The sequence below is a fragment of the Trachypithecus francoisi genome, unplaced genomic scaffold (genome assembly GCF_009764315.1).
Source record: "Trachypithecus francoisi isolate TF-2019V2 unplaced genomic scaffold, Tfra_2.0 Lachesis_group9, whole genome shotgun sequence".
NCBI classification, from domain to species: Eukaryota; Metazoa; Chordata; class Mammalia; order Primates; family Cercopithecidae; genus Trachypithecus; species Trachypithecus francoisi.
This window is the reverse complement of record NW_022681474.1, coordinates 39,265,492-39,279,823: the sequence shown is the minus strand read 5'-3', so window position 1 is coordinate 39,279,823 and position 14,332 is coordinate 39,265,492. Positions and strand designations below refer to the sequence as shown.

General features: G+C 38.0%; 1 protein-coding gene across 13 annotated transcripts in view; it reads right to left on the bottom strand.

Moving 5' to 3' along the window:
• The window catches only part of KAT6B (lysine acetyltransferase 6B), a 207,789-nt gene that overhangs the window by 40,046 nt on the left and 153,411 nt on the right, over positions 1-14,332 (bottom strand). For 11 of the 13 annotated variants that reach the window (XM_033209753.1, XM_033209756.1, XM_033209752.1 and 8 more), the window contains 5 exons: positions 12,015-12,147; positions 8,319-9,250; positions 7,212-7,333; positions 5,311-5,426; positions 2,796-2,937 (listed from right to left, as the gene is read on the bottom strand). In XM_033209753.1, the coding sequence (XP_033065644.1) occupies positions 2,796-2,937; positions 5,311-5,426; positions 7,212-7,333; positions 8,319-9,250; positions 12,015-12,147 (1,445 nt within the window). The remainder of the gene's footprint in view (positions 1-2,795; positions 2,938-5,310; positions 5,427-7,211; positions 7,334-8,318; positions 9,251-12,014; positions 12,148-14,332) is intronic. The other 2 variants (XM_033209762.1, XM_033209763.1) reach the window with 2 other exon arrangements.

The window sequence follows — 14,332 nt, the reverse complement described above, 5'->3', positions numbered from 1 at the left end:
CAAAATACTTCTCAAGTAAGTTAAACTTTATGTTGTTTCAAAAGGGTTTCACATAAAACTAAAATTAATGAACTGTATTATTCTGATTCCTCAGAACTGTGGATTAGCAAAGAGGTTTCCATTTTGGTTTTATCCCAAGCATCATCTTAAATGTAATTGGAAAAGATAAAATATCTATGTTGGGAATACTTACAGAGAAAGTGATATGAATTTCAACCTACAATAAGCACCATGATTACAGTCTACTTCTCTTGAAAATAAAAGAATCAAGCTGTGATACTGATGGCTACAGACAGGAGGCTAGGCACAGATGCCAATTTCTTTGATCAAATGTAGTTACTTGTTGAAAACAGAAAACACAGCAGATTCAAGAAGAATTTCCCTAGCACTTTTCTTAAGGGAAATGGGTATTTGCTAACCAGAGCTCTTAAACAACGAACTTGACCATTCTCAGGTCTCCTGTGGACCATACGGGTTCTCATCTTGCACAAATTATTTTTAGATTTCATATAACTATTTCCCTTAGATGAAACCTAGGTCCCATACATAGCAACACAATCAAATATGGGCAACGGGCACAGAGGATACAATTCTCCCTTCAATTAAAGGAAGTTTTCATATATTTGAGAGTATGGCCCTTTTGGAAATGGGAGTATATTACAAAAAGGAAAGATGGCGATATACATAAACTGTGAACCAGAAAAATAGATGACAGTGCTGAAGAAAATTCTGATCAGTTGTGAAAGGTGTAAGAAGAATAAAGAAAGGGAAGAAGGCAGGAAAATCGTAATCTGTGATTATTCCTCCTTTGTTTTATACGTTTTGTAGGAAACTGCTAGGAGAAAAGTTGCCCAAATGTTATACTCTATTAAGTCAGATTCCAGAATAGGGACCTCAGTACTTATCAAATCCAACTCCTTATTCGTACAAGCGAATTTTACAGACATGCTTCTGATGTTTCCCCTCTCATCTCTGGATGGTCCAAAAGCACCTGCCCTGAAAGAACAGCCCATTCTTACCAGCCTAACAAGACTGATCCCCTTGCCCCTGCGAAGACGTTCCATGGATTTATGACAGCTTCAATCCCAACCCTGACTCATGCTGATTTATTAAATAATTACTTAAGGCCAACAATGTGTTTTGAGCTTTGAGAAACAATGTTTTGGTTGGAAGAACAGATCTAAGGCATCAAGGAAGGATCCAATAGGAAAGCTGAACTTGTGACATTAGCTAAGCTTCAACTGTGAGCAGCTGTGTCACCTCAGCCGGCTGGGGCTGGCGGGATAGCATAGCAACAGGAAGCTCAGGCAACATGTCTTCAGCCTTCCCTCTTGCCCACTAGTTCTTACTGGGGTGATTCCGCCCCCCGGGGGATTCCGGCTACGTCTGGAGACATTTTTGGTTGGTACAACTGGAGGGGGTGGTGGTGCTACTGGCATCCAATTAGTAGAGGCCACAGATGCTGCTAAACATCCTGCGCTGTATAGCATAGCCCCTACAACAAAGAACTAACCAGCCTGAAATGTCAAATAGTGCCCGGATTGAGAAACTCTATGCCTAACTTTTAGTAAGAACTGATATATCACCTAACCTTCCCAGCAACAATACCCTTCTTCCTCCAAGCTTGCCAAAAGAGCCTGACAGAAAAGAGAAGGCTTTAAAAAAATCATAAGACACAACTGGAGTTTCCTGTGTTCTCTGATCAGTCTTGGGGAAAACCTAGTGGGCCCAAACCTGTCTGAGAAGGAGCCTGGTCCATGTGAGAAACCTACAACCTTCCCTTTTTTTAATATGATGGCAAGACACTACAGGCCGGAAATAAAAAGAACTGTAAGGCAGAACAATAAATTTCAGCCTGAATAGTTCAGAAAAAGAGAATCCAGAAGTGAAACTATATTTCACAGGAAGAAGACATCACATTTGCTGTACAAGGTAGGCGTGTTCCCAGCACCCAGGAATGAGCATCAATGCATACCATGATGGGTCACAAAAGAGAAAATGCAGCAGACAACAGAAGTGTGCAAGTGGAGGGAAGAGCATAAAGGAGAGACGTGAAAAGTCCTGCAGACAGACAATAACCTGGGAGAAAGGCATGGTCCCTGCAAGGTAAAACTGACTCAGCTTAACTGAATCCCTGAAACTGACAACAGATACATAATTAAACAATGCAACTATATAGAGGCAAAGGCCTGCTACTAAATCAATTCTGGAAATACAAAATGTCTTCAAGAAACCCACAATGACAGACATATGGCCACAAGGGGTTCCTGTGAACAGCAGAGTTCTTCAGGGGTGGCCATCTACCCAGATGGGAGGGAGTCCCAACATCTGTTAGGGTCTCACCAAAAGGATTATCCATCCTGCCAAGAAGTGGATGGAAACACAGGTGGTTGTGTATTGAGGAGATATGTACAGCTGCTCAGTTCCCTGAAAGAGTGAGCACCTGCCAGACATTGGCTAGAGCTGCTGAACAAAGCTCATTTCTCCTGCCAAAGAAAGTGGAATTTACAAAGAGCTGAGGAGATCATAAATTCATTGGTGAATATATCTAGTGTAGACAGGGATTCTGGGGAAGACAAAAATGTTAATGTGATGAAGTAGGGATTCTTCATCAACCTAAATGGTTGCTTAATATGGTTAAACATTCCAAAACACAGAGATGTTTTAAAGGGCAGTCTGAATTTCAGTGCCAAAATTAAATATACTTTGCACCTTCTAAACACAAATCAGCACATAGTCAACAATTAGGAGTACTAGATTTCAAAAAGCTAAATTTTTTATTTACACATGCTTACCTCAAATACTGAAAGGTCTTTCCTTCGGTAAATTTCATTTGCTGGAGGATGAAACCATCCGCACTTCTTGGAGTGTCTTAGCAAAATATTTTTACTTTTCATATATTTAAGACAGAATTCACACAGGTAAAGCTTTGGTAATCTGTTGAAGTTTAAAAATCACAGAATCTATCAGATAGATTATACTGTTGCGGGGGAAGATTAAATATTGTTCAATTTTCTCTACCTCATAAAAAGGTTGTATAATAACATTGGAGGATGGGTGCAGTGGCTCACGCCTGTAATCCCAGCACTTTGGGAGGCCGAGGCAGGCAGTTCACCTGAGATCAGGAGTTTGAGACCAGCCTGGCCAACATGGTGAAACCTCGTCTCTACTAAAAATACAAAAATTAGCTGGGCGTGGTGGCACATGCTTGTGGTCCCAGCTATTCGAGAGGCCGAGGCAGGAGAATCGCTTGAGGCAGAGGGTGCAGTGAATCGAGATCGCACCACTGCACTCCAGCCTGGGCAACAGAGTGAGACACCATCTCAAAAATTAATTAATTAATTAATTAAAAAAAAAAAAGAAAGCCAATAGTAAAGAGAGAATGTAAAAACAACCTTACATTACTTTTCAATATAATCCATAATACGTGCTCCCTTTACTTTGTGAACAAATCATTTGTTTGCTTAAAAATATCCTATGTAAAGAAAGGTTTACAGATATGGAACCACCACCCTAAAAATCAACTTAATAAGGATACCATCCTGTCAAGGGGCCAAGCATATTTTTCAAAATTCACACTTACTATCTTATTTCCAATTATATATGGTCAGCGGTATAGCTATAATATTTTACTCAGAAGTGAATTTATTATTTTTAAACAATCTGCATACATATGAGGCCGAAAAGTCCTTGAACTTAGTTGTTACCATTTCCACTTCTGGAAGAGGTAACTTTAAAGTTATTATCATAGATTTATACATGGTCTAACGCAGTAAATGGCAGGGCTGAAAATCAAAAGATCTAATTTGTTTTCTACCAATTCCACTGTTACTTTGAGTAAAAGACAAATACCTCTCTTCCCTGCTGACTTTTTCTCCACCTTAAAAATTAGAACACTTTTTATTTCCATATTTTAATGAACACGGCTGATATTTATAAGAAAATGTTTAGAGGCACTTGCAAGGTCTTTGGAGTTTAAGAATGGGGTAAAAGGTTTTCAAGAGACAGGCAGACACAGATGAGACTACTTTCAAATCTTGCACTTATGTACAAATTTTATTCAAAGTTTTTAGAACACATGGCTTATGATCACCTAGGCAAATTAAAGCTCATAGTCATTTAAAAAAATTGTTCAAGAACACACAACTGAATGGTATAAGCTAGGAGGAGAAACCAAAATTCTTGACTCTTACTTTGTCATTTAACTTTTAGAAAACACTTCGCATTTTCTCCAGTTATGTGATTGGCCAGACACTCACATGCTAATGAAAAAAATAAGATCTATTTTATAAGAAAATCAAGTTTATAATTACTGAAAACTTTGCAGACTAAAAAATTTTTGAAGACACTAGTAAAGTGTACCCTGATGTACTTCATGGAAGAAATCTATTCTCAATGTACCTATTTTGGGATATATTCGTTCACAGCTAATTCGAGTTCAAGACAAATGAAAACTCGGATACCATTTTTTCTCCTTTTTACTTTTTATTTTTTGAGATGGGATCTCACTCTGTCACCCGAGCTGGAGTGCAGTGGTGCGATCTCGGCTCACTGCAACCTCCACCTCCTGGGTTCAAGTGATTCTCTTGCCTCAGCTTCCCAAGTAGCTGGGATTACAGGCGTGCCCTATCACACCTGGCTACTTTTTGTATTTTTAGTAGAGAGGGGGTTTTGCCACGTTGGCTAGGCTGGTTTCGCACACCCAACCTCAGGTGATCCACCTGCCTTGGCCTCCCAAAGTGATGAGATTACAGGAGTGAGCCATTGGGCCTGGCCTTCTCTTCAAAGTCACAAATAGTTCTAAAAGTAAAGATTTGGGGAAGGGTCTCTTAAGACTACCCATTCCCACCTACTTTCTCCCATTTTTCCTTCTTTTGCTAAATTTCTATTAAAAACTTAAAAACAAAATGCCAGAAATCAGAGATAAAATGAACAGGCCTAATTCAAAAATATAAAAGGCAACCAGAGAAGAAAGTCTACCAAATAATTCACCGTGGCAAATTTCTTTTTTTTTACTGGGTTTCATACAAAACCAACATTTCCCCAATTAACCAAGGAAAGAAAGCACAGTCTAGAAGCTAAATGGCAAAATTTATAATGCCCGTCTAACTAAGGAGCATAAGGAATTTACCGAGAACAAGGAATACTATTAAAAGGTGCTGGCAAAAGCAATAGTTTGGGAAGCACTTAGCATTGACTATCAAAATTTATTTCCTAAAATCATCCCTAATTCCTGCTTTAGAATCAAGAATTTTCCTTTCTCACATATGTGACATTCAAGTTATACACCTGCCAGATTTATTCTATTACCTTGCATATTCCTGTGGGTAAGGCGAGGAGTACCAGGTTTGGATTTCGTATTTACCAAATTCAATCACAGAAGGGTACCGGCCACAGTCTTCCACCCCACTCTCACACTCTATTTTCTGTTAAATAGAAAGAAAAGGAAAATAATAATATATATACTTCACTTACATTTTGGTTCTTTCACCAGTGACTATCAAAACTTATCAGAACGCTAATCTTAATTGTGAATTTGCATGGTCTTAAAACACTACAGACCCTTATGAAATGGGTTGGTGCAAAAGTAATTGCTGTTTTTATAATTACCTTCAATGGCAACAACCACAATTACTTTTGCACCAACCTAACATTACCTCTGTGTAAGATTCACAGCAAACGAATACCCTAAGAAACAGTATAGCAAAGGAAATAAGTATGGTATAAATACATACAAATGTTGATTACAACTGGATTTAACAATCTGTTGTAACAGATTAGAAATTAGGTGATTATAAATGATGTGGCTATTACACAGGCTTATTTATTACATATGTTTACAGTTTCCTGTTCCTCCATGAGGTAGTATTTATCACAACTGTAATTAAATAATCAATTGTGAAATCTGCAGCTTAGCATTTGTCTCCTCTTATTTCCCTTATTTCCATGTGGAAAGCCGTATGAGGTTAAGAACTCTGCCTGCCAGATTCACTGTGGTATCCCTGGTGTCCAGTACAGTGCCTGACACAGAACAAGAATATTTCTTGAATAAAAAAAGCCAGTTTTACCACGTTGGAATGAAAAAGTTTTAGAATTAGCAGTATCTTTCAGATAATGGCCTACTGTTCACGTTTATACATGAATGTCAGAAGAAGGCCAAAAAAAAAAAAAAAGATAATATTTAAGGACTTCGAATCTTTTTTTAAAAGAGGTGGCATCTTGCTGTGTTGCCCAGGCTGGAGTAAAGTGGCTATTCAAGGGCATAATCCCACTACTGATCAACATAGGAGTTTTGACCTGCTCCACTTCCAATCTGGGCTGGTTCAAGGACTTCCAATCTTAATAACAGGGGGAAATTTGACATTCATCTCAGCCAAAGGAAAGCTGATACAAGGCATCCTGATAGGGGCAGAATGAGGGTTGGAAATATCCAATAGCTCTAAAGGTAGAAACTGTCAGGAGTATTTAGCCCAACTGGCTGCTACTAAAAATAAAGCATTAAGAGCCTACAGAAAACCTCTTCCCCACAAAACAGGAAGTGGGGTTGGGTAGGGAGTCTACCCGACCACACTGGCCAGAGAAACCGAATGTAGTCACTGACACAACAAATTCACAATTCATAACAGATTCGTCTTTGAGAAGTCTGACAGCCTCACCTTTCAATATCTGGGTGGTAATAACTTAGGCAGAATTAAAGTGGAATCACTTAAAGAAATTACTGGACAATAAAAATAAAACTGACTACAACTCATCGTGAAACACAATATTTTTTCATCAATGCAAAAGAGCTAAAAATATGAGACATTTTTCATATGGCTGGCCATCTGTGTTGGAAGAAACATCGGCAAATTTAACAGTGATGTTCCTCTTTTTGTTAATGATTTTAAATTGTTATTTTCTAAATTTAGGCAAAACTCATCAGAAATCTATTCCTTCACACCTAGAAACGTTTTCCAAAATCTGCCTCAATTAGTGCTACTCTGTTTTATTTTGTGAGACCAGCTGAGCCAATACCTACTTTTAAGAGTTGAGACAATTCTACAAAGTCATTGCTTTTGAATGCACAGTCAATAAAAATGGGCATGATAACGGCTAAAGAATCACAAAGGATGTTGAAAGGGATTCTCTATAAAATCAACACAGTAATTCCATATGGATAGTCAGAAGCCACATTTTATACTTGCTAGTACAATGGGGGATCCTTGCCTTACCTCCCAAGAAAGTTCCTGGGCCTGCTTAAAAACATCCAAATCCTCTTCAGTAACGACATCCTTGTTTCCAATCACATTTACATCTGCACTTTCTTGTTTGATGTTTATTTTTATTTCAGTATCTGTCATTTAAAACCAGCAGAAAGTGTATTCACTGACTTGAATCATGAGTAACCATCATATATTACCAAAATGGCACCAAATTAGCATACTGGGCAAATAGGGGTTTTTTTAAAAGCTTTATAAATAAACTTTTACTTCTAAGCACTGCTCATAGATCCAGCAGTATCCTTTCCCTGCTATACTCAAATTTTTATTTGAATTTATCACTGTCATCTTTTTACAGCTTTAATAAATATATGAGGGAAAGTAAGAGTAATACAAAGCGAAATCATATTTTTCAACCAAGATTAGAAGTTTTATCAACGTCTAGTTATAGCATTCCCATTATCAGTTTTGAGATAATAAATTCTACCACTTTGTCCAAATGACACATTTTCGGTTTTTGTTTGATAAAGGGTAGCAAATGTAATGGGCCAATTTGTTCAATGAAATTATGAAATCCGTTTTCTCCCTAAGGTGGATACACACACAGACACACTCACATCCAAAAGCACACATCACAGAGTCACAGATCAGGCTTTGCTGAGACGGAAGCAGGATGAACTTTGTCATGAGAAAGCAGTGGAGCAGAGGGAAGAGCTGAAACACCCCCTGTTGGAAGCACTGACAGCACACAGCCGAACAGCGCTGTGGCTGCAGAGGCGACATGGGGGAAAGCATGGCAGAAGCATGGCAGTGGCTACTCATGCGGGACTACAAAGCCATAAGCAACGCTATGGAGGCATCTGGGGGTCCTAGTGTCACTACGAATGGAAGTAAATAATAAAAGGTGGGAGAGTATTAGTTGGAAAAACAACATTTTGGAGGTTTAGTCAGCATTAGAAAAAGGTCAAAGTTTCACTGCTTCTGTATGAAAGTGAAGTGAGAACAAGAGAAATAGCTAAGACCTATGTGACAAATAGGAATTGATTGGTTGATTTTTTTCGGGGTTGGGGAGAAAGGGACGGGACGCAGGTTTGGTTGGAGCTTTGACCTTTTGCTTACCATCATCCTGATCAGGTTTAATCCTTCCGTCTGTCAAGCTCCCCTTCCCTGGTGAGGGGGTCCCCATCTGAGGGGTCACTTTATATTTTAATCTGCCTAGCATCCTGTGCTTTTTAAGGAAAGTTGTTCGCTTGAAGTGAGCAATTGCTTTAAAAATACGTCCTCTAGCCATCCCCCAGCTAGAGGAGGAGGAGTGAGAAATAAACCGACTTCTAATATCTCTTTTGCCAAAGAAGTGGGCTTTAGATTTTGCCGTGGAAGACAATTCAGTTTTACGACGCATACGTTTGGGTGGTGCATAACTTGGGTGTCCCTTTTTGCGAGACTGTCCCTGAGTGGTATAGATATGAGAGAGCCCATCAAAGAGTGCCTTCAGCTGGCTGTTAGTGGTCAGGCCGCTCAGGGAGGGCACGCTGCACTGGCTGGAAGAACTCTGGGGAGAGGGAGAAGAAGTGGCCGTGCTGGACTTTTGTGAACTGGGGCTCTGACCGGAGATGGGGGTTGGGGGTGGAAGTGAAGAAGGTGGAGGTTTTAGCTTTTGTGTGGTACCTGTAGCCAACACATGAGAAGTGCATGACTGTTTCTGAGAGACCTTTTTCCTTGGACGATAGTGCTTTGAAAAGTCTATTATTTCACCTCGTGATCTGCGACCATCAGGTGATGGTGTAAAAAACTTAGTAAGGCCATCAATGAGCCCTTTGGTTTTCTTGTTAACTTTAAGTGTAGAGGCAGAAATGTAGGTGGAGGTGGTGGTGATTTTGGTGGTGGCACCAGGCCGAGTGGGGTCTGTAACAGCCAATCTGCTGCTTGAGTCCTTCCCAGATGCAGCATGACCAGATGAAGGTGTGGTACAGACTTTAGTCTTTTGACCCCTACCAGGTGACCCCCTTCCTGTGAATGCATTCATGGATCCTTCATCACTGGTTACAGACCTAGGCAGAAATTTAGAGAATAGTATCAGCATTTAATAAATAGAATTATAAAGGTATCTAAAAACAAATTTATTGCAACTAGATGCATTCAATGGGCTTAAACTTAAGAACTGTATTTTTTGTGTGTGCCACCACCTAGATGTTCCTCTGTTGGAAAGGCAGCAGCAACTGCATTTGCATGTCATGGTTTTTCCAGGGCCCATCCAACAGGTACTGGAAGAATCCATGTGGACCCCAGAGCAATATAAGCAAGAAAAATGTTTAAGAGACTAAAAGAACACCCAATGCTTTAATTATAATTACATAAAAACAAGCTATCCTTTGGTGTTGTCACAAATAGTTATGATCTCCTGAAATGTCTTTTTTAAAGTATTATGAGGAAATAAGTCATATGTGTTATCCAGAAGCAAAAGAAGAAGCTTATCTAATCTCTAGTTAAAAGTAATTTTTAATTCAATTTGTAAACTTATATAAATAGAGTTTGGATATGGCTATAAACTTGTACTTTTTTTTTTAAGAAAACATAAAAAGACACCCTCTTCCTCTCAGCAGTTTGTGCTTAGGATGGTAAGATAACCAATAATACTCTCTTAGGAGAGAAGACAATTAACTGCAGCATAAACTATTGCTGAAAAAAGGACAACAATAGCAAAAAACTGAAGAAATGATTAAAGAAAAGCTACAGCGGGTCAGACATGACATGGAGAGTCTGGTGAAGAAGCGGCACATTTACCATGGTCATTATCAGACACTTGGCGTCAGAATCTTTATACCCCAGTTCTGCCCATACTGTTGAGTAGTCAACAGAAACTAGAGGTCACTCGCTAACACAGCTGCTTACATGAACAGCAGCCGACTGTCTTCACCTCAGGCTAGGGTTTGCGAAGCTACCCATTTTGTAGCAGAGTTTTATACAATAAAGAAACATTTGCAGATGAATTATGACAATGCTGGGGCCCAAGAATGTACTTTCAAAATGATCAATTTAGCTGAAGGCAAATAATGATGAAATGAAAGCCTTGAAAAGAGACAATACTGAATTATAAAAATATCTTAAGTAATTACAAATACAAGAGCACATTTTGGTGATCATCTTGTATACAAAGATTTAATGACCAGATTTCGGCTGCTGGCTGAAGGGGAGGTAGGTGCAGCTACCAGGCTCATCTGAGGTGGCTCTATTGCCAGGGACTCTGCCTGGCACCACCAATTCAGCCAAGTCAGGTGAACGTTGGAGATCTCTAGTGTCACTAGAGACACAGTGAGAGTTACCAACAAAGAACTCATCCAGGCTAAAATGTTTCACATCAGAACGCTGCATTTGGACTGTATCTGGAATCGATTGCCCAGAAAGGATAATATGCTTATAAAGCATGTAAAAAGGAAAACTCCCTAGACTGTCTTAAAAATTCCTAAGCTCAAAGGACAATTTTGGACAAACAAAAAGTTAGGATTGGTGCCAGATGCAATTTTCAGCTGTGTCCTTTGTTTAGAAAGTTTATATCCTAATTTGGTTTTTTTAATTGGGCCCTGAGGATACGGTCCCATGCTGGGAACAATGCTTACACAGGATGAATGCAAAAACATATAATTTATACTTCAAATGATACTACTATGAAAGATTTTATTCATAACCATGTTTCATGTTTGCCTCTAGAAATTTTTTCAAAATCTACTGACAATGTCTACTGGTTAAAGGGTTTTCGCAAAGTTTCATAGAAAACTAGAAAGAAGCCTGCGTTTCTTACTTCTTCTTAGGAGATAAAGGTGCGGGAGGATACTATTTTCCTGAGAGCGAGTAAGATAGTGAGAACTGCTTCAGATAAAATTAGGGGAAAAGGAGTAAGCAAGGGAGTGAGATTCTCGGTGTCTGTTCAAGGTGTGTGCAGAGCATGTATTTTTTCTCCATCACAATGGTCCTTTCACTAAGCCTGAAAAGATGGTGGTAGTCTGTTGGCAGAACTGTTATAGATGTGCAAGTCTCCTGATTCCATTTGTAAACACCTTAATGCTGATAGTCAAATCTATACTCTACACAGGTTAAAATAAATTCATTTCACCTCTTATCTTTTCTCTGCTTTTCCAACTAACTCCTGCTAAATGCTCTACTGGGCTTTAAAGGTAATTATATGGCTACAAGACAGTGAAAATGGGGTTATCATAGCAGACTTCCAGGCCACTGCGAATATTTTATTTTATATATATGTCTGCACACGTGCAGTTGTCAAATAGCTGTGTCTAACTCTTCAGAGGCAAATGGTCATCTGCAGGTTTTTCAGAAGCTCCTATTTCATAAAAGAGATCTTAAAAAGTGGTAATGCTACATTACTATCAGAAGAGAGAGTTATTTTTCTAAAATGTTATCTGGAGTGACGAAAGAGATTTGCTATAGACATGGACAAATCCCTCTCGTTTTAAAATTCCTATGAAAATATTTATATAATTAAGCTCTTCTATGCTCAGTCAGTAATAAAGTAGGCTGAATGACTGTTTCCAGTTCTTATATTCTGCTTCCATCCTGCTGCTTGAAAAATGTCACTTAGTATCACAGCTACTGCCAAAAGAAGACCCCAAAATGCCAATGGTAATTAAAAATGTTATTTTCAAAAAATTTCCACAGCTCAAGCAAAAGGAGAAGTATTTTTCAACCCTTGAGTTTGAAAAAATGATGCCAAAAAACCCCTAAAGGAATCTAAGAGAATAACAATCACCTATATTTTAAAGCAAAACATAAAAGATTTCTTTTGATAAGATCTCAACCTACAACAATCGTTGCTTTAATTTATTTTTCGGTCGTCCAATGGGTTTTGCATATCGTCGTTTTATTTGTGCAGCTTTCTCATGAAGTAGTTTTCTTCCCTTTTTCTTTGGTCTGCAGACTTGGCAAATCCACATCCCTGAATTAATATATATATGAGAAAAGTATTTTAATGTTTCATTTTAAGAGAAGATATTAAATATAAATTGCAGCTGTAATACGCTGCTCAAGGATGCCTGTATGCTGAACTTCACTCCAAAAAATGCGTCATTCCCTTTTGTCATTTTCGTTAGGAAACCATCACTACAGGTCAATTTCCCCAGAACGAAGGTGGTGAGGGCAGAGGTGGCCTCTCTCTCAGAACCCTTCCATAATGCTGTTCCCAACATGTTAGTAAGCCTCTCACCAACATCTAAACACACATGAAAACTAGCCCCTGTCAGATATTTTATCTTTTGATTTGAGGGAGACATTTTCAAGTCAGTCCATTTTTGGAATTTCTAGAAGAAAAAAAAAATTATCATCTCTTTCTGGGAAGTTCCAAAACTAAAAAAAATTATCATCTCTTTCTGGGAAGTTCCAAAACTAAAAAAAATTATCAGTATAAAATATAATTTTTAAATTTAAATAAAACTTTTGACTACTGCAGAACTACAATGATTAAAACTATACATCTAGCATAGGAAAATAGGTCAATGGATAAGAATGGAAAGACCAGAACAACCGAAGCCTACAGAAAAGTTTAGCATATCAAAAGGTCATATTTCAAATCAGTGGGGAAAAGATGAAATGATTCAATAAGCATGATAGAACAAATAGCTATCTACCTGGAAGAGGAATTATTTAGACAGATGAATATTATAATATGAAAAAATAAAATGTTACAAGTACCAGGAAAGATATGTGGATATTTATATAATCTAAGCATGACTGACATTTGAAACTGAAGCCATAAATAAAAAGATTCATGAATCTGACTACATGAAAAAAAGAGAGCTTCTGCAAATCAGGAAAAAAAAGGTAAAAATCCCAAGAGAAAAATAATTAATGGATAAAAAGAGGTACCTTAGAAAAGATGATATACAAACAGCCAAGAATAAAACACAAGGAATGTTCAATCTGACTACTTAAAAAAAAAAAACAGACATATTTCTATTATCAAACTGGTAAAATTTAAAAAATAATAATACTGTATTTCATCAAATCTAAGATACTATATGATGCATCTGACTTCAAAGATATTAAAACATTAAAAACAAACACCTGTGTCTTAGACTCGAGATATAGTAACGGTGAGTACTGGTCACGATACAGGAAAATAGGTATCCTCATACACTGCTGGACAGCCTGAAAACTGATACAGCCTTTCATGTATCTAGCCTTTGATCCAACAGTTCCTCCCCTAGGAATTTATTTCAAGGAAATAATTGTGGATGGAAAAAATTGGAAACATTTGTAATATCCACCCTAAGGGATTGGTTAAATGAATTATAGTTCATTTATACAGGGGGCTGGAAAATCAAATACCTCCAGGAAGGACCTAGATTGTATAATACATGTGACTGAAGCAAATTGGAACGTTTAAGACAGCAGGGAGTAGTGAGACTGTGGCAAACTGGAGCACACATGCACCACCCAGAGGACTCAAACTTTTAAAAATATGGTGCCAACAAAGCGTTATCTGTGACTCACAGTTGCCAGGTTTGTAATCCCTGTTCTATACTATGGAGTTCTACACACTTATTAAAAACTATGTTTAGGAGAATATTTAATGATGTAGGGGTGCTTACAATCTATTAACAGGGAGGAAAAAGTACATTACAAAAACATGTACAGAATGTTCCATTTCCCTTCAAAGGGTATGTGAAGGCAGAGAAGGTATTTCTACTTCATTTTTATTTTTATTCCTTCATTGTCTACCTGTACTTTTTAAATCTTCCACAATGTAAATTATGGATTTTTTAATGCAAAGGCAAAGTTACTTTTAAATGTTTAATATATTGCAAAATGGAGGGAAAAGGCTGAGCTCAGCTGATTTACACAATAAATAGAAGAAAATCCACATTCCATCAGACACGATCAGCTATAAGATCATTCAGATGCTCGTGTTCAAGATATCAACTACTGGCCAAGAAAAAGGTGATGGCTTCCTGTTGTAGGACTTTGGAGTCACTATCATCCTCAAAAATATAAAATTTCTTAAGCTCTAAACACTGTGCTGAATAATATGGAAAGTGTTCTAAACTTTTGACCTACATAATCTAATCTTATTCTAATAGGGGAATGGTTTGGAGAGAGAGATGGTCTTTTTCATCCCTGGGTCT